This window comes from Sinohyriopsis cumingii, chromosome 8 (assembly GCF_028554795.1).
Source record: "Sinohyriopsis cumingii isolate HCF-2022 chromosome 8, ASM2855479v2, whole genome shotgun sequence".
NCBI lineage: Eukaryota > Metazoa > Mollusca > Bivalvia > Unionida > Unionidae > Sinohyriopsis > Sinohyriopsis cumingii.
Genome location: NC_142968.1, coordinates 62,059,534 through 62,084,401, shown reverse-complemented (window position 1 = coordinate 62,084,401; position 24,868 = coordinate 62,059,534). Strand labels below are relative to the sequence as shown.

The 24,868-nt window shown below is 42.1% G+C and overlaps 1 protein-coding gene across 1 annotated transcript in view; it reads right to left on the bottom strand.

Moving 5' to 3' along the window:
- LOC149793668 (techylectin-5B-like) overlaps nucleotides 1-24,868 on the bottom strand; it is a 45,962-nt gene that overhangs the window by 9,181 nt on the left and 11,913 nt on the right. Inside the window, exon 5 of the mRNA XM_089969033.1 lies at nucleotides 23,487-23,626. Coding sequence (XP_089825159.1) covers nucleotides 23,487-23,626 — 140 coding nt within the window. The remainder of the gene's footprint in view (nucleotides 1-23,486; nucleotides 23,627-24,868) is intronic.

Sequence of the window (24,868 nt, the reverse complement as noted above, 5' to 3'; positions counted from 1 at the left end):
CAACACGGCCAAGCAGTGCCCCATATATATTTCATCGACTGTGACCTAGTTTTGGTGAAGGATTATAACGGTGAGTATTCAACTAATTTGACAATCTGGAGATTTACTGAAGACAAAATCAGCATGTAACCTATATTTGGCAATGAACACAACGAAGTGTCGCGGCAGCCTCGTTTTCAAGCAGGATCCATTTCTGTGCGGAGTTTAAATTGTTATCATTTGGAGGAATTTCACTGTAAGCGATGGCAATATGACTGCAGTAGCACATCATACAACTTGGAGAAAACTGACATGAATGTAAGAAATGTAACTGTCATATTGTTGAATAAAACCATGAATGTATTGAATTTTCGCCAGCCTCCGAGACGCAGCGGACTACACCATATCTTATATTGCTGCTACGTAGTTTTGACGCCATAATATAATACAACAGAGTTAATAACTCATTTTGCAGAATGATATGTATTGCTTCGCTTGCCACTCTGTAGTTATCGATGCAGTCTTATTGTCAGTTGTCGATAATAATGTAGGATCATTAAATTACGAAAATAAATATAGTCCCAATTATCGCTCTCTAAATTTAGCTGGATTTTATTCTTGCAAACAGTAGAATTTAGCACCTTCGTGCACATTTACTAAATGACGGGTATTTCCTATACCACTGAAGAGTGCAATGACGAATTCTAGACTCATAGAATCATATCCACCAACTGATGGCACATTATGCCAATAGCAGTATTTATATTTAAAGTTAAGTTTACCCGATAATTATTCGTTGGTCCAAATATTAGATAATTACTCCCACAAAATAGGATATCAGAAGTCAAACTGTACATTTGTACTCATGCATTAAACAGGAATTAAGGCAAGTTAAAATGCCACGTACATGTTGGCATTATTTTTATTTTTGTGCTTCTTTTATTTCTAGAAAACGGCAGTGATTCTTTCTCGAGGAAGGTTAAAAAATGAAGAGAGTAAATTAATTACTTTTTCTCAAAGGATTTAAAGTACTTTCTATCTGACACACATGATGGTTAAGTCCTTCTAAATGGAATGTACGACTAAAATGTAGAATCTATTTAAAGAACGACCACAAATATCACCTAGATATGTTTTAAGACTGTGAAGTATTTTGGAATGTTAAACTAAAACATCAAACGCTCCTGTTGTTTTGTCAATTAGGAAAGAGGTAATCGTTGTGTACATAAAATATGGCTGTACTACATGTTACCCCCAATCTATTTATTTCAGTCGATGGTACCAAAGCCAACTTGTAGCAGGAGGGGAACATAAGCGTTCCTGATTTTGTTCGTGTTAAAATGACTTTCGTTTACACTATTTCACACATAATACTGCTAATTTACCTCAATCACGAACCCTTTGTTTTGTTGATGCCATGTAATAAGTTGCAAAGACAACGTGTTTCAGCCGAGTAAGAATTACTTGAAAATGTTAATATAAATTATATTGAGAACGACGCTGTTAGGAAATCGCCATAAACGCAGAAGAGAAACCAGAAAGTTAAAGTCACCATCTCATCAATGTCGCCTCTTGTCAGACATAACTTGCATTATATTGCCAGCATGTGCAGGATAGTCAGAGCCACAGTAGTATTGCATCTATGAATCCAAGACAAAAATATGTAATTACTTCAGAACAGTCTGTTTGTCGGTGGTTCTTCCCGGGGAGTAGTGAAAGGGGTCACCCTAGCGACAATGGGAATTAGCATTACAGAGACCCCTGGGTCACTCTAGCGACAATGGAAATTTAACATGGAGAAAAATCGTGGGTCACTCTAGCGACAAGGGGAATTAACATGGGAAAAAACCCTGGGTCACTCTAGCGACAAGGGAAATTGAACATGGGATTTTTTTTAAAATTTTTTTTAAAAAAAATTTTTTTAAAAAAGGGGTAGGCAATTCAAAGACTATCTCTTTTCGAGAAATATGGCTGGCCCTGAAAAGGGCCTTTGGGTTTTCTTCTTCTTCTTCTTCTAATTTCTTCTTTTCCTCCACCAACTTCTTATTTTATCTCCAACACTCTTTCTCTTCTTTTTTTTCTCCTTCTCTTCTTTCTTCTCTTCCTCCTCTTCTTTCTTCCTCTTCTCATTTTCCTCTTCTTTTTCAATTTTTTCATTCCATGTTCTTATTCTTATCTTTTCCTCTTCATCCTCCTTCTCCTCCTTGATCTCTTTCATAACACCACTAATCTTGTCCTTTGCTTTCCTTAAATTGTTAATTTCCATCTTTACACGATGGGGACTATAGGAATAATGGTCTTCAACCAGTCGTAATAGCATCTGTTCCATTATTCCTAAGTTGTCTAAAACGTCTTGCAAGGTTTGTAATTTGTCCATTTGGTTTGACGCCATCTTCTTTGTATTCTTTGCAGAATGGTTTGAACAACTAATACTGTGGGTTCTTATACGAAAAGCGCGAACGTGAAGGAAAACATCCCCCTAAAACATAAAATGGATCTTACCTAGATGATGACCCAACATCGCGCGGACGTGAAGGAAAACATCCCCCTACTTTCTCATTTCATATAATATAACCCTAACTATACTCTCCACATTTGCTAAAAAACCCATAATCTACTATTCACACAAACATACCTGAGCTCTTACAAACACATACACTTCCACTATTAATAAAGAGTTAGTGTTTATTTTCACACTACTCTACCTACACACATTGGCAAATTAATAGTTATTTCTTTTCTAGAGTATTGGGTAGCCCTGAAAAGGGCTGTTTTTTTTAAACTCCAGATGCACCTATCTAATGGTTGCACCTTCCTGGCCTAGCGCCGCACACGCATCTTCTTCCCCAGTCTTCTTTCACCTTTCTTCTGGGGAGCGCAGAGGGAGGATGATTCGCTTCAGCACCCCAATCCTCTGTTTCAGGAATATTAAACGACATCATCTCTTCTCTTTTCTTTTCCTCCTCTTCCCTCTGTCTTCTCTCCTCTTCTTCCTTCTTTATTCTTGCTTCTTCTACTATAGCCTCCGCTGATAGTTCGTTTACTATCCGCCTGGCATATTCCAGGTGCATCTGGAGTTCTAACAGTTTCACTATTCTGCTAGTCATTCTTCTGGCTGTGTTGATCAATCAACAAGGGTAGCTGGACTGCCGAACGAGTTTCAATTTATACTGAAAGCGCGGACGTGATGGAAAACATCCCCCTAATAACATAAAATTCATCTTACCTAGATCATGACCAAAAAAAACAACATCGCGCTGACCTAAAAGAAACACTCACTCACTTTTTATGCTACCCATCACTATTTTAAAATTTTTTATAAATCACTTCAATAGACTATCCACATAAGCAAAGCAATCCAATCTATCTCCAAATATACACCTCAATAACCCAAAAAAATCATTTTAATCTACTATCCACACCAACTTACTTTTAGCTCTTACTAACACTAACACACTAACACACAAACACATACCCTCACATTTTTAAGAGAGAGTTAGTGTTTATTTTCACACTACTCTATATACTCACATTGGCAAATTAATAGTTATTTCTTTTCTAGAGTATTGGGTAGCCCTGAAAAGGGCTGTTTTTTTGTTTTTGCTATGGCATTCTTTTTTAGTTTCTAAGAATGCGATGTCCTCTGAGGATAGACTTTCTGGCGATAGGTCTGCTTCTTCGGAAAGAGAAGAAGAACTCTTTGGTGTCGATACGGCAATCGACAAAGCCTCTGTCAGCTTCAGGTTGCTGTTGCTGTTGTTGCTGCTGTTGCTGCTGTTGCTGCTGTTTCTGAAGTCTGTACTTCTCTGTCCATTCTTCTTTCTCCCTGTTCATTTCTTCTCTGAAGAGCTCTTCTATCAGGTCTTCAGTGATTTTTAACATTCTCACATTCTCTATTTCTTCTGGCTTCGGTATCAGACTGTGTCTGACCCTATGCAAATTCACGTAGGCTTCGTTGAGCTTAGCTAGTTTGGAGCACATCTTCTTAGGAGGATGAGTCGACAATGGATGGCTAGACTGGGAACAACCCGGGTCTTAAAGTGAAAGCGCGGACGTGAAGGAAAACATCCCCCACACGGTTTTCGAGCCGCAACGTTCATGAGAGGGATAGTAAGAAATGAAAGAGCATCAATCCAACATTCTTATAGCTAAACAAAAGACAAAGGCATCTTTTTCTAAACACAACATTTTTTATTCAAAAATCACTTAACACTAAACAACAACATTTTTAACAATAATCCAACATCATAACATGAAACAATTTTTTTCTAATCACAAACATTTTTTTCTTCAAATACAATCTACTTTAAACAAGGCTGACAACGTTGTGAATGAAATCGTGATTTCCACTGTTGGAAATCATTAGGCCATTGATGGACACTACGTTTCCTAGCTTGAGACAAAAGATAAGCATAATGGTCACAAAACCATCGATCTACTTTCACATCGTTTCTAGCAGAAGAACGAGGATCGAAATGAGTCACTAAATGTTCTAAGGAATAGCCCAGGCTGCGATGATGCAGAAAATACACACAGTACTGTCCACACACCAAGGAATCTGTGCCTTGTAATTTCACGTTATTGAATTGGGTGGTTTGAGCATTTCTTCTCATAAAGTCGATGATATCGTCTTCCAAAGGGGGCAATCCGTACGAATCGAAATATTCCACACATCCTTCTTGAGGAAAGTAGACGGCTACCCAGTGGGTTCCTGGGAGATGACTTTCGTCCGTGTTGATCACGTAAGCTTGATGGTCTTTAGGTTTGCGATGAGGGAGTTCATCTTTAGCACAGACGACAGGATTCCAAGAAGCCGTATACGAACTGTGGTTCAAAAGGTAATAAAGTTCCCAGGTATCCATTGATTTGTGTGTGCTTTTTTCTTCTTCACAGGTAATAATAAGTCGTCAATTCGATCCTGACTTTTTGCTTGAAAATGTCTGACGAATAAACGGTTATTCGTTCTGTTTCCTCACTCTGATTCAGGAGAGCTTCGATACGATGGATCTCTTGAGTGGTTAATGGTGGACAAGAATGTTCACGCAAGTCTTTATACCACTGGTGCAACACGTCTTTGTTCGAGATGAGGCTCCAAGCTTCGTCCAGATACTCGTCCAATTTTTCTTCTTGACTCAACATCAGGCATTTATCGTGTTGAATTTGACTGGGATGATCGTTTTGACATCCATAACAATTTTTCTTGATCAATTCCGTCATTTTGTCGACCAAGTGTTTGGCAAAACAGGAGACTAAATGGGCTTCTTGTTCTGGCCATCTCGACTTCATCATGATATCTTCTTCGTCTTTGTCTTGAGATTCTTCTCCTTCCACGGTCTCCTTACATTCCATCTCCAAAGTTTCTTCACTAGGTAAAGAGGGATAACAGTCTTCCATAGCTTCTAATAATCTAGAATGACTTCTCTCAAACTGTTGATTTCTATGGTATTATCGAATTCGGCATACAGGATGACGTTCACTGTTGCTGGCAGAGGATTTGCAAACTGAAGTTCCACACGAATCTGGCCAGATTTTATAGGGTGGAAATGTCCCTCGTCGCTGCCTTGGTCTGGAGTGAAATCGAAAGCCCACAAAGCATAGCCTCCGTCATAATCGTCGTACTCAATGCCGTGACTGGTGTTGGTTCCTAACTGGCCGGTGGCTTCGTACAGGGACAAGTACGATCTCAAGTAATTTTTGTTGACAAAGTCAGGTTCGAAAGGTCGGGTACACAAGGTCTTGCCATCGCGACTGACTTCGATTTTCTTCACGTTGAAGTGTTGAAAGTTGAAAGGATTTTCTTTGATGGCTCCGTTGAAGGCTGAATTCGAGACCATACCAAGGATTAAACGCTTTGGTAACTGTCCTTGAAACAGATGATCTTCGGTTATGGATTGCAGTCCAGCAGAAATGGTGAACGTTTTCACTTCCACACGTCGTATGGGATACTTGGCGGTCGTTCTGCTCAACGTTTGACTGATGTCGTTACCTACTTTGGGTAACACTTCCACGCGTCGTACGTAGAGTTTGGCCTCCTGGATTATGCTTTTAGGAGCCTTAGCAGGATCAGCAGCCTGCAAATGGAAAGCGGCACTGCTGCGATTCAGTCTCAAGCGGACATTCACCCCGTTCAGCAAATATTTCTCTTGCAACCACATGTCCAAATGCAAACGATCCATCAGTTCTAAACTTTTCTTGTTTAAGATTTTTTCTTCTCTTGACTGAAAGCCGGAATTGCTTCCATCTATTGTGTCGAACTTGCCCGCTACGTCAGTTACCCACAGCACACAGGCATTGAGATGACTATCCTTGGCATCTGTTCCGTATGTCAAGAGATTTTCCAGGTAGGCACGGTAAGGGTATGTATCCATGCTGCTGCTGACTAGTTTGTTATTCAAGTACAAATCCACTGAGCTGAACAAGGAATGCATGAAATTGTTGACGGGAGCTATTTCGTCAGTGTCATCTACTCCACCATTATCTTTTTCTAGAACTTGGACTTTCAAGTACAAGTAACTGCTATTCAGATCGATGTAATCTTCGGGCTGTCCTTTGATTTCAAACTCGATGGGAGCGGAATCGGTCAGTGAGGAGACGGGATGAAATTCCACCCATTGAGATTCTTGCATCGTCATCATGGTTGGGGGCATGGCAAACAGATCCAGTTCCGTCTTGGAACAAGCGCAAGACTCTCGGTGCATCATTTTTTCTCTGTGTCTCAATAATCGAAAACGTCTAAGTCTCGAACGGTTCTTCTTTTCTTGGCCTTTCTCGCTTGAAGTCTGGTGAAAGGGTGTTTTCTTATTCGTCGTCTCTTTCTGCCTTGTCCTTGCTGAATGCCAGACTCGGTAGCGTGCAGGGCATTTATAGGTGTCTCTCGTCGACCCAAAATGTCTTTTCCCGTTTGCAGCAAGACATTTTTGCCAGCCCTCATGAAGGCTTCTTTAGGGTTTTGTTTGTCGATGATGACATTTTGGAGAAATTCTTTGCCTTGCGTCAGTGCCGCATCTTTCAAGGCGTGCAATCCGCGTGTCACCATCGGTTTCAACACTGGGGCCACCGAACGAAAGGCCGATTTTAACATGTCTCCTAAACCGTGTCCTCGCTGTCGAGCCACCCCTCGGTACACTGGATACATGACTTACGAGTCGTGAGAGAACCGTTTTCGAAAATGGAGTTTCACCGTGACTTTTCCTTTGGTGAATGGAATATTTTGTCCCAAATCTCCTTTTATAGTAATGTTGACCGTGTCCAAATACGACTTGCTGACCGGCAAATAGTGAGGATGGACAAATTCGCGGTGGACGTGGTAAGTGTTTCCACCTTCCTCGTCAGCGTTTGTGGCAGAATCCACTTTGAAAGGAATGACACGTAGTAACGGCGCGGAGGTGTGTCCCACCACGTTGTACTCCACCACATCGGAGTACACAAAGATCAAATTCAGTCCTTGGTTCAGTTCTACCGGGAAACGAAAATACCTCGCAAAAGAGTCGTTGTCATGAATGACTGCTAATTCGGGGCTTTTTTTTTGTTCTCCTGTCTTCCTCAGCTCCGTGTCACCGCCCAATATGTCAAACAATTCAGGACAAAATAAGAAAGACATGAATTTTTTGGACCCCTCAGAAAATTTCATCAGAAAGCGACGAGCTATTTTGTGGTATTCCAGGGTGATACTTTTTTGGACATTCCCCAAAGCTTTATGGAACACGCTATTAAACCTGGTGGCTATGGTGCTGACCAAATGTTGACCGCTGAAATAATAGCCTGCGGGAATGATCAAGTTGTAGGTCCACGTTTGAGTTTTGTCATCATAGGTTTTATTGGTATATGTGCCAATCTTATTTAACTCCTCTTGCAATGGTTTGTCATGAACTTCCACCTTAAACCAATTTTGCTGTGGAATGACATTGAGGACTTGGGTTGGGTGAATCATTTCTACCAAAGCCACTTCCCAATGGGCTTCGTGATCTAAGGGGATGGCTTGAGGTAATTTGGCCGTGTAACAGCACAACGTGTTGTTGGGAAACACCTCCATGGAACTGTCACTGGGTAAGGTTAAGTAAAATTGGTTTTGGTGACTCATAATTCTAGAGTTCTGTGGCTGTCCGAGGGAATATTAGTGGATGTCAGAGGTGTGTCTCCGCCCAAAATGGGGTTCTGGTTGTGGTTGTTGTTGGAGTGGTGACTGGCACTGGCACTGGACACAACGTTCCCGTTCGAGGAGAATTTCAGGGAGGGATTGGGAAGTAGGTAACCGATGCAACTGCTCAATAAAATGGTCCACAATTGTTTGTCTCCTTGTTGCAAACTCAAATTGGCGATGGCTGCCCCGATGACACAATACACCACGAAGATTTGGCAGAAAAAGACGATTTGCCTTTTAGGCACACGTTCTCCACACCACACCCACAAGGGTTGTTTTTGTAAATCTTGCACAGAAGAACTAGGGGAAGAAGGACTGGTCGACGTAGCTGCGTCTGATGTGTGAAAGGGCATGATGGTCACTTCTTCTTTTTATAGTCGATGACTTGCGAAGCGTCGATCCAAGAATCGAAACTGGGTGGATATCCTTTCCAACGTACTTTGACTTCTTTGACACGTCGTTTGCCCACTTTACGGGTTCTGCGTTCGAGAATGCTTTCGATGTCGTACACGTCGTCTTCTTTTTTGGTGACACGTTGTAACTCGGGCAAATAAAACGTTCCTTTGAGTACTTCTCCGTTCATGTCTTCCAATTTATAGACGGCAGGATGACGGCCATGTACTCGTCCAGTGACGCGAAACAGTTCGGTCGTCCAGTTAGGTAAGTAACCTTTGTCGAAAGTGCGTTTGGTTTTGCCAATGCGCACCCAATCTCCTACGGTCAACTCTCCACTTTTCTTGGGGACAGCCCTCGTCGGGGACGTACCGAACAGGCGCTCGAACACCAGCACTTCGTTGTCGGGAGTCACGTCTTGCGGGGCACGTCCGATGCTTCGATGGTAAGATTGGTTGTACGCTTGCACCAGGTGCGGTAAGATGTCGATGTACTTCAGAGTGTGGTGATGCGTAAAATATTTCCACATGCGTTCTTTCAAAGTGCGTTGAAAACGTTCCACGATGCTGGCTTTGGTTTCGGGATTCTCGGTGGTAAAAAAATGAATGTCACGTTTCTTTAATTCTTTTTGGAAAGCTTGGTTCAGAAATTCGGTGCCTTTGTCCGTTTGCCATCGAAGAGGGCGACGACCGCTTTGTTTCAACACCCGTTGCAGGGCTCGCACTAACTCGCTGCTCGATTTGGAAGTCAAAGGCACGACCCAGGCAAATTTGGAAAAGACGTCGATGACACAAAACAAATATTTGTAACCACGATTGTAGCTGGCCAAATGAGAGACATCGGCTAAATCGGCTTGCCATTGATGATCGATGCCTTCCACTCGGGTGCGACTTCTGGCAAACTTGCGTCGAATGGGTTTGTGTAAAGTGTAGGTAGCTTGTTCTTGTAACCATCGTTGCACTTGAGGTAAACGGAGACTTTTCAGTCGCGTTTTGGCAGCACGATACAATTTTTGAACTCCTGCGTAACCTGCAGGATGCGAGGGATCGTAGTAAATGCTGGCTAAGACTTTTTCCATTTTTTTGTGTGAATTGGTGTGTTAATAAGGCACCCACTCTTGGAAGAGGCTACTCTTTTTCTCTTGGGGTATTTTCTTGGATTGCAAGGCTTTGCGTGTGCGACCGGCAATAGGTGTCGAAGAGGAGGAGGATGTCTGAGCAGGGGATATCGGTTCTTGTTTCACTTCTGTCTTCACTTCTGTCTTCACTTTCTTTTTCTCTTGTGAGGAAGAAGGGGTGGCCATCATCTTTTTAATCCATCCAATTCTGGAGGTAGGTGGTGTTGTTAACTTGCGTACTTTTTCTGGTGGAGTTTGAAATCCTTCTTCTTCTTCTTCTTTTCCTTTTTCTGTCTTGGTCACGGGTAGTGGTGGAACTGGTACTGGTACTGGTGATGGTGCTGGACTTTTCATCAAGGTCTTAAAATCTTTCAAAGTGGGTAGAGCTGTTTCGTCTAAAGCTTTCTGGTGAAAGAGTTGCAATCGTTGCAAGAGTTGACCGTACTTTTGCGATTTTTCTGTTTCGGACAAATCTTGGCGATCCATCAAGGACTGCAATTCGTGTTGTAACTGGGACATTTCGCTCAAATTGGGATTGGGAGGTAAATGCGGGGTGCGTTGTTCTTGCCACCGATGGTATTCCATCCATCGTTTGTAAGGCACTAAAGCTAGTTTTCGTCCTTCCATGGGGTTGTCAGGGGTCGATTCTGAGATCTTGGGACTTCCGAAGGCCTTTTTATCTTGCTCCCATCAGTCCTCCCAACATGGTTCCCAAGACTCCTTTCAGTATGGGGCCTAACAAGAGAGGTAAAATGCCTCCACGTTGGACCAACATCTTCTTTTTCTGACGAATGGGAACTTTCTTTTGAACCATTTTCCGAAGAACGTGACGATGTTTGCCTAAGCATTGTTTCTGGTGTTTGGACAAAGGGATCGTGCCTTTCAAAACGTTCAATCAACATTCGCACACGGTATCGATGACCTCTTTGGAGGCCGTTTGAATGAGTTTTTTTCGTAGGGGTGGAGAAGCTTTGGACAGGACAGATAACAGGTCCCCATGTTTGGCTAAACGTGGTGGTAGTCCTTTCCTTTTCTTTCCTTGGGGTTTTCTGGAGGGTGACATCTTTGAGTCTTTAGGAGCACCTAAAAACACTGATACCCTACTCGGTCACAGGCCTTTTTTATACTGGAACGCGTCGCCACTGATTGTCTTTACGTTTTATCAGTTTGAGGACAGGCATGACACGTCGTGCAGGGGTACGTAACGGACTAAATCGAGCCAGTTCTTGCTTGGACAAATCCAGTAAACTTTGTAACATGCCCGATCTTTCTTGAACTTTGATTTTGGGAGAAGGTACTTTGTGAGCAGCAGCCACTGCCGCTAAATGGGAAGGTCCTGCCACTGGGGAAGTTCTTTTGGGGGTCATCAACGGAGAAGTTCTTGGTGTAATCAACGTCTCCAAGTACTCTTCAGTTCCTGGTGACATCAACGGAGAAGTGGACAAACGTGAGGCTGCCGGAGACGTTGTGGCAGGTCGTGGCTTGCGAGTGTAAGGTTGCGTCCTGGCCGAAGTGCCTCTCTTGCGACTAGTTTTCTTCTGTGGACTTTTCTTTTTTTGAGGACTTTTTCTCTGTTTCTTTTTCTTGGGGCTTCTTTTCTTTTTCCGGGGTGATGGTGGTGGTGTCTGGTAAGAGGAGGGTCCCGCCACTGGAGAAGTTCTTCTTGGGGACTTGGTCTTTTTCTTTTTCTTCTTGGGGCTTCGTTGGACTTTTGTCTTAGGGATAACTTTGGGGGCATTAGGATCCCATCTTAAGAGTGAGCGAATGATGACCCCTCCTAGAGTACCGCTCCCTCCAGGTTTCAAAATGATTTGTTTTTTGGTTTGAGTGTCGATGCGGGGATCGGCCAGTTGGACCAAAGCGACTTTGTTTCGATCGAAAAAGCGTTGGGTTTGATGAGGAATCTGAATGATTCCTTGGAGTATTTGACGTGCCGTCACCGTGAACCATCGTAAGACTTCTTTGAGACTAGCTTCTAAGACACGAGCTCGTGTTTGTGGATCTTTTTCTCGACTGATGCCATACAAGGCACGAATCAATTTGACGGGAAGATGCGACTGAAGGGACGTCATGTTCACACTGTGTGAGACAGACGAAAAAGAGTCTGAGGTTTTTATAGATTTTTTTCATGGGAGGAGTGAAATGAAGTCGAGGACGGAGACGTGTACAGGACAGGCCCTCCGTCTTGGCACCAGTGGTGAAACAAGTGGGTACGAAATCGCAAATCCTCGGGGGTCGTAGGTTTCAAATCGACGAGTAAATAGGCGTGTGGCGTTTGAGTGGCATCGTCGTACGCCTGAGTCAGCCAAGGCGTTCCTAACTGTTTGGCTAAGACTTGCACTTGCGATTTATCTCGAGGGCTTTTAAACAAGACCACGTAATGCGCATTGAGACTGATGGTGCGATGGGCTTTACTTTGTTGAAACAAATTTTGGGTGATGTAAACGACACTGGCATTACGGTGATGCCCTTTGCGCGTGAACCACAATTTAATTTCTTCTTCGTCTTCTCCTAACATGTCGTCGAAAATGACCAAATGGGTTAGACAGGAGTCAGAGACGATGCTGTCGTCTTCTTTAGGAATGCCTTCCACAAACACGATGGAATCGCCTTGACTTTCACGCAAGAGGCTGTACGCCGATTGCCACTCTTTGTAACACCACACGATCCGTTGAGGGGGCCGATCGATCAAATGATGTTTATGTTCGATCAAACGTTTGACGAATTCGGTTTTGCCTGAACCGCTAGGTCCAGCAATGAGCATGTTAAAGGGATGGCGAAGATACAAAGCCTCCCAACTGGCACGATCTAAGTGTTCGTCGATGACTTTGACAGTAGAGGAAGAGGGAGCAGAGACAGCAGAGGTAGCCATGGTGTGAGAAATGTCACTTGTGACACGAAAAACAAACAAGACAAGAGTTTATATACTTTTTCAGAACACGTTTATTGAATGTTTCAAATATGAACACGAAAGACAAAAATACATACAACCCAAATAGTGATGTACAGGAATATAAAACACAGCAAAGCGATCAAAGTGAAATATAAACAAGTGTCTGTACAACATGTTTTGGGTAACCAAGATGTCCTAGGGACAGTGTGTAATGTTCTTACAGTCTCTACATGAGGTATTGTCACACAAGTGTCCTCCCGGAATGACCTTTCAGGCATGTCCATGACAGTCCTGTCCTGAAGCGAGTGGTTGTTCTCGGTGACGGGTTCTTCTGGCACCGTCACTAACACAGGTTGAAAAGTAACTTTTTTCCTTGAACAACTCTTGTGCATACTGGGCCACTTCTTGGGTCCAAGCCTCAAAACCCCCCTTTTTCCAATCACGAACATCTGTCCAATGAGGGTGTAAGTCACAAGCTACACACACATCGTCATACACGTCTTGGGTCGCTAAAAGTTGACGAATCTTTTTTTCCTGTTGAGGTCGAGAAGTATCCAGATGAAAACGCAAGGCTTTGAACAAAAGGAGTTTTTCGTGACCATTTAAGGCCATGGAGGTGGTAAGTACTGATCGTAAAGAGTCCACAAAGAATCGGCTGGTAAACGAAATCCCAAAAAACAAGTCACTAAGACACACACCACTTGTCGTCCCAAATTGAATGGATACAGTTCTTGCAATAATCGATGGTAATGATCCACGGTTTGAATATGGTCATTGAGTTCCTTCCACGGAATCTGTTGGATGACATGTGACATAAACCGTGGCATGGCAGCCTGTTTTTATATTCTCTTTTTTTCGGATGCAATAGACGTACTTTCTAGCCAGAGATCTTCGTTCTCCAGTAGGGAATCTAAATCTTGCATACTGTAACCGAAACGTCAGAGTTCGTTTAGGTGTTTCCTCTTCCTCTAAGTAGATTCCACGTAAAATATGTTTGTAATCCTTTAACTTGTCTTCCTCAATGCGTTGCACTAGGTGAATCTCGAAGTAACCATAATCATGAACATGTCGATCATTAGCGACCTCAAAATTTTGAACAATGTCTGACCATTGAAAGAATTTCTGACGAATCAGTTCTCTTATACCATTCAGGTACCAGTGGTTAAAGATCTGGTGACGTATCGGATGCAATTGTTCTTTACGTTTGACTTGTATTTTCACCAGCTCTCGGTAAATGCGTTCTCTCAACTCCACAGGCAAAGCACGAATGTTCTCTAGCAAAGTATCCATGAATAGGTCATACTAAATCCTCTTTGGTCTGACACAAGAAATGTACTCTTTGCACAAACATGGTTTCACTTCAGTGTCGAATTTAAATCGTTGAGTCACTAATCTACACATTACAATTCGTTCAGAAGTTTCCTCTTTCACCAAGTTGACATTGTGTTCAAGATGTTGGTAATTCGTTAACTCTTCCTCTGGAATTCGATGCAGTACGTTTACAATGTAGTAAATAAAATCGTCCATACCAAACCATTCCTTTTTATAACCAGGAGGTCGTTGATCAATGTCTGTCCAATGGAACACTTTCAATTGAATCAGTCCTTGTATAGCCTTCAGGTACCAGTGGTTCAAACACCGGTGACGTAACGGATGCAATTGTTCTTTACGTTTCACTTGTATTTTGACCAGCTCTCGATAAATGCGTTCTCTCAACTCCACGGGCAAAGCACAAATGTTCTCTTGTAAAGTATCCATGAACAAATGATTATGGTAAGAAGTTACTTCAATGTCTCGGTCCCACTAAGGGTAAGTAATGACAATTCGGTGACCATCGAGCATGTTCTACGTAGGCCGAATCTTGCGGTTCCCAGTGGTGAAGTGACACACCGCAACTGAAGCACTTGACTTTATCTCCTTCGCCCAAGTAGAAAAATCCGGCTCTGGCTAATTCTTCGGGGGTCGGTCCTCCCAGATACTTTGGCCATTTTCCTTTGAACGATTGAAGACGATTTTCAAAGTCGCAGTATTCCGACAAACGCACAGGAAACGAATATTCGTCTTTCACAGGTTCGTTTCGATGAGGGTTGGGTGACATGAACAGGAGTTTGCTCAGGGCTGGATGACATCCGTAGGGAGGTAAACGTGAAGGTCGACATTCCCCTTTAAACCCGGTAAAATGTCTAAGAGGACGAGCGGCATCGCTTTCGCATCCCTCAGGTTTGACACGCACAGCATCACTTTCCATGATAGGGGCAGTGAGAACAAAGTTCCCATGATGCTTTACGGCATCGCTCAGGTCACAAGGTACAGCATCGTATCCATCGCAAGGCTCACAATCGCACTCGTCAGCAAACTCCGTTACGCAATTACAATGGTAACCACATGGACAATCGCAGTTTCCTTCCGGACATTTTCCGTCGCAATGCATGGGTCTTATCCATCCAATATTAGTCACACTAGAGGAAGATACAACTTTTTTACAATCCCCAAACTGGAACGATGCCTCTTTCAAAGTATTCATCTTGTTCGCTCGGTCTTGGTAGTCACAATGAACTATCGATCTTGCCTAGGGTTCCTTTTTTATATACAGACCAATACCGACGTGACCGTACGGTAAGGTGAAATGATTGGGAAGTCGAACTCGCTTCTGGTATACAATTTGATAGACTTTTTCCAAGGGTCGACTGACGATGTGGTGAGTGGGTAAACGTACAATCTTGTTAGGTTGATAGGTGGTCACTTTAAAGTTTCCATCCTCTCCCGATTGCAAGGCTTCTTTCAATACCCCAAAGTTGACCACTCGACTGGTACGATAATTCAGAGTCAGTCCTTTCACTTTGCACGTCGTGTGCACTTCTCCTTGTTTGTCCCGGTATTCGTAGCCGTAATTTTTGGGACCGCCACTGACAAAACTTAGAATCTTGTCGTCGGGATGCTCGTCTGTCCAGGCTCCTAAACGGTCTCCTTCGATGTTAGGGTGATGTTGAATCGGGTGATGGATGTAAATGCAACTGTCCGTGTCAAAGTACAGGACGCGTTCTTCTAACAGTTCTAAAGCTTCGTACAATTTTAAGCGAGCATGGGCTGTCACGTAAGCCGCAATGATGACATTTCCAAAAGGGTCGTCTTGTACAAAGTCCAGATCTTCTTCGTAATTGACCAAGATCAAATTCTCTCGAACGACGTCCACGTGTTTCATGTATTTGGTTTTGTCGTGAATCATCTGGAAGTAGCGGGAAGGTTCTGTCAAATATTCCGTCTTGGGTAAACACGGTCGTTGTGCCATTTTGCCCCACAAGCAATTTAACATCACTTTGGCAAACGATCGCCTACCTTCGTTTTTCTCGATGTGGTCTAAAGTGATGCCTTCTTGTTCGTAGTATTTCTCTTTGAATTGTATTTGGTCTTCGGGAGTGTGACAATAGGAAGGATAGCCGCTGGCTTCTTGCTTCAGTTTCAAAAAGGCATCCACGTAGTCTGCGAAAATGCCTTTCTGCGTGGGGTCACCCTTGCGGTATTGTTGTGTCTTGGGAAAGTGGCAAATTTCGTACACTTCTAACAGTTGGTATCCCATGTCCAAAGCTTTGAACAATTCCACGCTGACCCAGGTTCCCGTCAAGGCCCGTTCTTCCTGGCTGTGCTGACAAGCTTGGTCTTGGTTGCACGTTTCAGCACAAGTACGGCACAAAGGAAACATCAGTTTGCCTTGACAATGGTGAGGTAAGACGGGATGGTACAGGTTCGTGGGAGGCAAAACTTTACACTTGATCAAGCCTTCGTATTGTCGAATGTTTTTCAGGTCGATGTGTTCCGTTAACAATTGCGGGTGCCCTACAGGAAAGCGACAATATTTGCACACGTAGGGATACAGCGAACACACGTCCAAGTATTTGATTTCTTCTCCTTTCTCTTCGTCGGCTTGGTACAGCAAACAGGTGGCATTGGTCCTTCCTCCGTACAAACTATCCCTCGGGTTCAGCGGGTCCATGAACTGGTAACTTTCCACGAGGCGTTTAAACTCGGGATCGGTTTTCATACGGTGATCGTACTCGTGTTCCCACATTTCCACCACTTGGTATCCTTGCTGTTCTAACTTTAGGCGCCGCTGACAAGTGTCCTGGTACAAGTCTTCCATGGTTCGTTGCAAAAACTGATTTTTAGTGCCACGGTCAGGGTAACAGACGGGACATCCGTGAAATAAGCAACCGTTAAACTCGTACACGATCTTGGGGTTTTCTAAGTCCCAGCCATCGACCGAATACGTTCCGATAGTCTTTTCGCCCCCTCCGTTGCGGGCATGCTGAATCCACTTGTCTTCCTTGTCGCACAAGTAATGTAACCAGCGTAGGGCTTTGACCGAGTATTGACGTTTGACAAAGTGGGTCGTTTGAGGACTGATGACAGCCACGGTCTTTTCAGGCATGAATCGTTGTCGATACACTAAGGAACACGCTTTGGCAATGGTGCAAGCTTCTTTCAAAGGATCGACCCCTCCGTGTTCCATGAACAGTTCTCGAAATTTTCCACAGCAACGTCGTAAAATGTCCACGTCGGAACGACAATACTTTAGCATTTCTTCCTGAAAGTCGAAAGGGTCCGAGGCGTGAGCCTGGTACCAAGCGTAGAAATCTTCTCGTTGTTCGGTACGCATGTTGTCGGGGTCGTAATAGTGAGCCTCAGGCAAATGGGGTAGAACGGCGTGTTGATTGGCTTCCGTATTGAAAAAGTGTGGAAAGTACCCTTTAGCCATTTCTGTCATTCCAAACGTTTTAGGCATTCGACTCAAAGGCATGGCCAAATAGCTCATCGAATCTTTAAACTGTACTTGTCCCACTTGCATGAAAATGATTTTGGCTCCGTTCAAAGTCACTTTAGGACGCTCGGTGCCTTGTTCCGTATAGTATCTGAGAAGAAACTGTCCATCGTATCCGGAGAAATTGTGAGCCATCACCGTGGCATGGCGATGACAATCTCGGTAACGTTCGATGTCCTCTTGGCTCCACGTCTTGTCGACGGGGTCTAAGACCCATTGGGCAAAATCGGCTAACGTGTTGGGTCCCCGAAAGATTTTTTCACGCCCTCCGGGAATCTTGCTGCAGTGAGGGCAATGACTGAAGATAGGTTCTTGAATGCACTTCTCGCACGCTCGATGAGCCACGCAGAAATTAGGAATGTGAATGCCGGTTTCTTGCATGCATTCGAAATCGAAAAAGATGAAATTGCCTTTCTTCTTGTGACCGTCCTCTTTCTCTGGTGGGGGTTGGTATTTCTGCACGTAACATTCGTGTTCCAAGTCCACGATGTGGTGACAAATGTGACATTTTTTCTTTCCTGAACATGCGTGTGCCTTGGTATTATTGGTACGTATGCCTTGTCCACACGTAGGGCACAATCTCAGCAGTTGACAAGCGCATTTCTTCTGTGAACCTTGCGTCTTCAAATGTTGTTGGTAACAGGTAGGGCTGACAAACGTGCGCAGACAAGTTGAACAAGGCACTGGTTCTTCGCTCAGACAGGGTGGAGAGGCCAAACATCCTGAGCATTTCCATCCACAATGTTTGTGTTGCTCTCGATTATTATAACCATAGTCACATTTCTCACAATAATAAACATATCGCAGGAATCCAGTGATACTGGTAATGGTATCGAAATGTTCATCGTGATAATAGACATGAATGTATTTTCCGTCCTTAAAGTCTTGGCCTCGAAACAACAGAGGTCCGCGCACTTCTTGAGGGTGCACTTTCAAGGTGTAGCGTGGAGCTAGGGCATCTTGCAATTTTTGCATCTCGGGAATGCCGCAGGGTGTGTCTTTGGACAGTCCGACTTGTTGTAACAGGAGTTCTGCTTCATTTCGTTGTTTGGCTCGGTCGGATCGTTGAATAGTTTTCCAGGTTCTTTTCCATTCTACCGTGTCGTTCTTGTTGGCATAGGTTCGTCCCACCACGATGGCACGGGCTAAACACATCTGGTCTTGAGGGTTGTGAATTCGGACGAGACTTGTTTTGGTGTTGCGAAGGTCGTCCACCAATAACATCTTTTTGCGTCCTGTCCCTTGAGGAGGAGAGACGTGGGTCATGTCCAGTGTGGCTTTACCATCGGTGATGTCAAACTGATCATTAGATTGTTGTACGTGTTGAATCTTGTCCATGACTTTGGAAGCAGTCAATTCTGCAGGGGTGCTAAACTCGATCCAAACAGGGGATTTCAAACCGTCGTGTTGTATGGAAAGTCTCAAGCGATCGTCTTCTTTGGGTTGACATTGTCGCTTGAGTGCAGTGAGCAAAGAATCCCACACCTCAGTGATGAACACTTCTGCTTTCTCTAACGGCACTTCAGCCTTGAAATCTTTAAACTTCACCGTGTATTTGTAAGCCGTAGTTCTAAATTTTCTAGAGGAGCGCTTTTCCGTCTCTCGAATGGAATAGTAATTTTCAGGGTTAACTAAGGGTGATGAACTTGGTTTAGAGGGTTCGGATTCTGGTTCACTCATGTCCTCTTCAAAATCACTGACATGAATTTGTGCCAAGATTTCAGCCCTGGTACGAGGCGATAGATCACGTTTCTGCCTCTTACTTTCTTCTTCTTCTTTCTTCTCGAATGAATGAGATCGTTTCATCTTGAAAGCAAAAAGTCAAATGACTCAAGTTCAAACACCATAAACTACTTTATAGTCATGGCAGACCAGCGTATATAAAAAGGGTGTGTGTCTTGTCCTTTCACTATTCATTTCACTCTCAAGCCGAGCACAACGATGGAAGAGACTAACCAGATGGAACGTTTCGTCAGAGCTTTGCGAGGGGTCATTAGAAAATTCTCTTCAGACCAGCCTACGGACTACTCTCCTTCCTTTAGAGATAAAAGTCAAGATACTTGCTATATCTGTCAGAAGAAAGGGCATTGGTCTTCAGAGTGTCCAGACCGTCAAAAAAGAAAAAAAACAGGGGATAAAAAAGACAAAAGTCAAGATACCTGTTATTATTGTAAAGAAAAAGGACATTGGTCTCCAGATTGCCCAAAAAAGAAACAAGAGGAGTCAGAAGAAAAGAGGAATTCTTCAGAAGAAGAGAGGGATTCTTCGGAGGAAGAGAGGGATTCTTCTGAGGAAGAAAGAAGACAGGTGAAGAAAAAGAAACAGGAGAAAAAAAGAAGAAGGGAAGAAAGTGAGGAGGAAGAAGAAGAGGAAAAGAGTGTGACGGTGAAGAAATTAAAAAAACAGAGAGACTAAAGAAGGAGAAAAGAAGAAATAAATGAACTTTTGATTAAAGTGTTGAGATGTGAATTGTGATTTGGATTGTAAAAAAATGGAGAAAAGAATAAATGAATGATATAAGGTAAGAGTCTTTGAGTTGTGATTTTAAAATAAGAAGCTAAACTCACGCACTCATACACAGACACGTACTATAAGGGTAACATGGGTGGGTTTTTTTTTTTTTTTTTTTTTTTTTTGAGTTATTGGCAAATTGAAATTGTATTTCTTTTCGAGAAATGTGGGTGGCCCTGAAAAGGGCCTTTTTCTTCATGGTGTAGGGGTGAGTTTAAGCAATCAGCTTTAACTGCCTTATGCCTTTGCCACGGCCAAGGCCTACTTCAGGACTGCGTAATGTTGATGATGATGATGATGATAATGATTGGGTTGAAATCACTAAGGGTGGTACGGTAGGCTTAGTCACAGGGTTGACGTGTTTAGCTCGGGAAGGTCGTATTCTCTTTGGTCGTGATAAAGAAGTCTGATACATTTGTTTCAGACTTCTTAACTCCGCTAAAATGTCCAACAGTACCGTGACCGTTTGATTTTCACCCTCTTGTTTCTTTGCTGCTACTTCTTCTTGCTGTTGTTTTTTTCTTACCTCTTCTTCTTGTTGCTGTTGCTGTAGGAGAAAAGCTTGTTCCGCTTCCTTTTGTCGTTGTATAAATTTCTCCAATTCTTCTTTCTGTCTCTGTCTAAAATTTTCCACTTGCGGTAATGAAGAAGGTAACGCAGGTTCCGGAACAAATTCTTGCGAAGAGAGAAAATCCACAAAATCCCAATTCACCTCTTCTGAAAGTAAGTCCGAGTTCCCTTGGGCAGTCTCCCCTGCTGGTGCACCCCAATGGATCGTTTTCTGAGTTTCCGTCATGTTGAATGACTGTCGCATAGATTGACTGCACACAAGCGCTAGCAGATCTATATTGACTAGGTGACGTCACAGACTGCTCTCTTCGGATTGGATGCGGCTGGCTGAATTTCGTAACGCGTGTTTGGATTGGTGAATGAACTCAATCCGTTTCAATCCTACCTGTACCTATAAATAAGCGCCGTTGACTGCATTGATTCACCTGTTCTCGTCGCTTCAAGATGTGGACCACAGTTGAGTCATCCACCCTTGTGTCTTCCATGATGTTTCGGACAGACTTGCTCATGTATGTCCGATCGAAGTGGACCGTTGTCCACAGGACAAACACCAGCCTGTGGATACGTAGGATCTACGTCGAAAGACAAGGATGCCTAAAAAGAGTGCTGATGTACGGACCAACAGTGAGACGTAGCCTAAGAACAAGAAGAAGACCAATGCAGTGCCATTTATGTTAATGAATAGATTAACATAAAACCCAAAGGCCCTTTTCAGGGCCAGCCATATTTCTCGAAAAGAGATAGTCTTTGAATTGCCTACCCCTTTTTTAAAAAAATTTTTTTTAAAAAAAATTTTTAAAAAAATCCCATGTTCAATTTCCCTTGTCGCTAGAGTGACCCAGGGTTTTATCCCATGTTAATTCCCCTTGTCGCTAGAGTGACCCACGATTTTTCTCCATGTTAAATTTCCATTGTCGCTAGAGTGACCCAGGGGTCTCTGTAATGCTAATTCCCATTGTCGCTAGGGTGACCCCTTTCACTACTCCGGGGTTTTCCTCGGTTTTTCCTCCACCATTAATACTGGCCGCCATGCATAGCCTATCGTGTGCTGAAAAATGGCGTTAAACCCCACAACAACAACAACGACAAGAACAACAAATAATTAACCATTTCCAGTCACCCTAAGCAAAAGACAACGATAGTAGACTGCGAACTCTTTTTTCAAATCTTCATCCTATGTGAGTGCTACTGTGCGACCTACATGAATTCCTCTAGTGTGAAAACCAGTAAATTCTAGTCGCTTTGATCGACACATTTTAGGCTCGCCGTATGTCACAAATCTCTGCTGCTTGACATTCTTGAAGCTCGGGGGAAAATAGCAAACAGTGAGCCAAACGTAAATGCTCTCATTATTAATGCTTTAACTTCGGTAAATAGTCTGACAACAGAGCAAAGATATTTGCTGTGTGCGCCAAGACGAATGTCATTCCCACAATAGATGTATACTGCACCAAATACAAATGCATTCACATTGTGTTTGACGTAGATTTATCATCCAGCTTCATCGCCTAAACAAGTTTCATGCCAACTCAAGGAGGTAAGAGAAGGGTAACAGGAACAAGTACGATACCAAGAAATCGGCGAAGTATCTTCAGTGATGATAATTAAATGACAAATTCCAACTATTTTTATTCAGACATTATAGCCCATGTATGTAATACCAAAACGATATTCGACACGAATGGACAAATTGCCCGAATCAATTAAAACATCAAATTACCTTTCTATTCTCATAAAAAACGGACATTCGCATTTGTGTACATGCTAAACTTGACGTGACGGAGTGTAACAATGTCTTTATGATTAAAGCAGATGATACAGATGTGGTTAGCATGGAAATATATGTTCTGCATTATCTGAAGGAGCTGGGTCTTGAGAACACATGGATAGCTCTTGGTAAAAAAATCAGGTCTTAGATGAATTCCTATACGTGACACACTTTTGTACTACTGCAAGTTTTCGAAATCCTCAGCAATCAGAATTCTACAAGGTTTGGGTTTTGACTTCGCTGTGTACAATCGTGCAACTTTCATGATATTAAAAATACTCAAATTGCATGAAGTGTTTACAGGTAACAAAATCTAAACGAAACATTTTTTAAATCAAATTTATACATATATTCAAATGATTAAAATTAACATCAGAGATATGCCAGGGATACATGAACAATAAGATGAGGACTTAGGAGTGCAAAGGTTTCAGTTTAATTCAGAGGCATTTTTCAAGTCACCTCAAAGATTACATTTTCAATACCAATTTTGCATTAAATTGCAAATAAATGAAAGATATATTATTTAAGAACATTTTCGTATCTGTTACGTTATCCTGATACCAGACCGAACAGTTATAGAACTACCCTGTTAATGCTGAGCGCCAACCGAGGCATCTGTTAGTACCATTTTTATAAGTCTTTGATATGACTCAAACAGGTTTCGAACGTGCGACCCCCGCATCAGAAGCGGACGCTTTAACCACTTAGCCACAGGAGCGGTCCATGTCAATATACATGTATAAGCTTTGTAAATACTACAAATACACAATATGGCATATGTTGTCTCAAATGCCTTAAAACCTGTGTAACTGCAGGGATATATGGTGAGTCAGAGACGGAGAGATATATCCTTGTGTGTTGAATATGTATGTATGTACGTATGTACTATCTGACTGCAGGTAACAAATTAATGATATTTTTTCCTCGGTTTTGTATGACAAATGACCAAAAGGGTGACATAATCAATATTTTGGAATGTTATTTAAATTTATGAGCAGCTATTTGACTAAATGTGTCTAGTCCAAATAGAGTCAGCCTCGCCTCAGAACGTAATATATATATATATATATATATATATATATATATATATATATATATATATATATATATATATATATATATATATATATATATATATATGTGTGTGTGTGTGTGTGTGTGTGTGTGTGACAAGGAGATGTATTTTATACTAGAGCTTTTGCTTTACAATACTCTTGGCTAAATCAAGCTAACCTTTTAGATATGTATTTGTTAATTTATTATATTGATTGGATCAAGTAAGAGAACTATGCTCACTGTCCAACCCCCACCAGCTGTATCCATATCGCAGAAGACGTCAATGTACTCATTCCGGCTGCCAGGCATTATCTTGTATACACCACTTTTGCTATTCGGATAGGTTCTCTTTATCTCGAGGCAAGATGTCTTAGGTATCCCTGGAACGAAAAATATTAGATTGAAATTGCACCCTTTCTGAAGAATTGAGGAAATATCGTTTTTGAAGTTAGTCATGTTAACAGCCTGTAAAGGCACTTCCGGTAATTAGTCAGAGTAGTATTAGTACCAGTAGTTGAGGACACGTAGGAACCTTCCTTCTTTTTGCAACCCGTGTCCAACATCTTCTAGGTCAAAATTTGAGTTGCATTGCGAGGAAATTTTTTAAAATCTCTCCTCTAAATGCAATACAAATCGAAATTTTAAAGATTGACCATTATGAAACCCTCCGAAAAACCCAAATAAGCATTCTTTCAAAGTAGAAGCTGTGAGCAAATTAAGTAATTAGTCTAAATTACTTTTAGGTTTATTTGACCTAAGCAAAAGAGCATATAAAATGTACAGGTTGATACAGTGTGCTATTTGGAAAGAATAAGAAACTAGAACTTAACTGCTTTAGATTTGAGGAAACATGTATAGATTAATGAAAGGGCTGTGGTATAGTTAAACCAAAAATGATGAAACGGATGGTGGCTTATAGCATGCAAATAATTGTTGATGAAAACCAAATGTAAATATACAATGTCTAACCGCTGTTAAAAAGAGGAGATAAGCCTACACTTCCTAATAAATTTACATCTATGCTAGACTTTTCAGACTTTAAGATAAGGAAGTATATAAAATGATAGCAGAGCGGTGCACGTTACAAGAAAAACACGAAGTTGTTTGAAAAAGAAAGAACAAGAGCAAAAGAGCAATAACTTCATCAGAAAGACCGACATAACATTAAAGGGTGCAAACTGTCCACATTAGGATTTAAACATTAGGATTTAAAAATTTACAGGGAAAGTGGTTTAAATATGTGATAACGGAGTAATCTGCAGTCTCCCTCCCACATACATGGTATGATTTGCATTTTTGGATATCTTCTACTAATATAATTTTGAACTTATCGATCTGGATTAATCTACCTCTACTGATGAGATCTTGTCTACGTATCTTTTTTAGCGTTGGTCGCAGGTATGTATACTAAATTCAGTCTTAACTGAACGAATGACGGCAATTCGAAGATTAGATCGATGTCGTATTCACCAACTGTTTTGAGGATTTTAAGATCTTTATATATTGAACAAAGATCATAAAGAAGCATTTAGTTTAGTTTGTATTATGTCCAATGTGAATATTAATATTAATTTGTGTTGCCTGATAATGTAAATCTACATCTGATTCAGCTGCAAACGTCT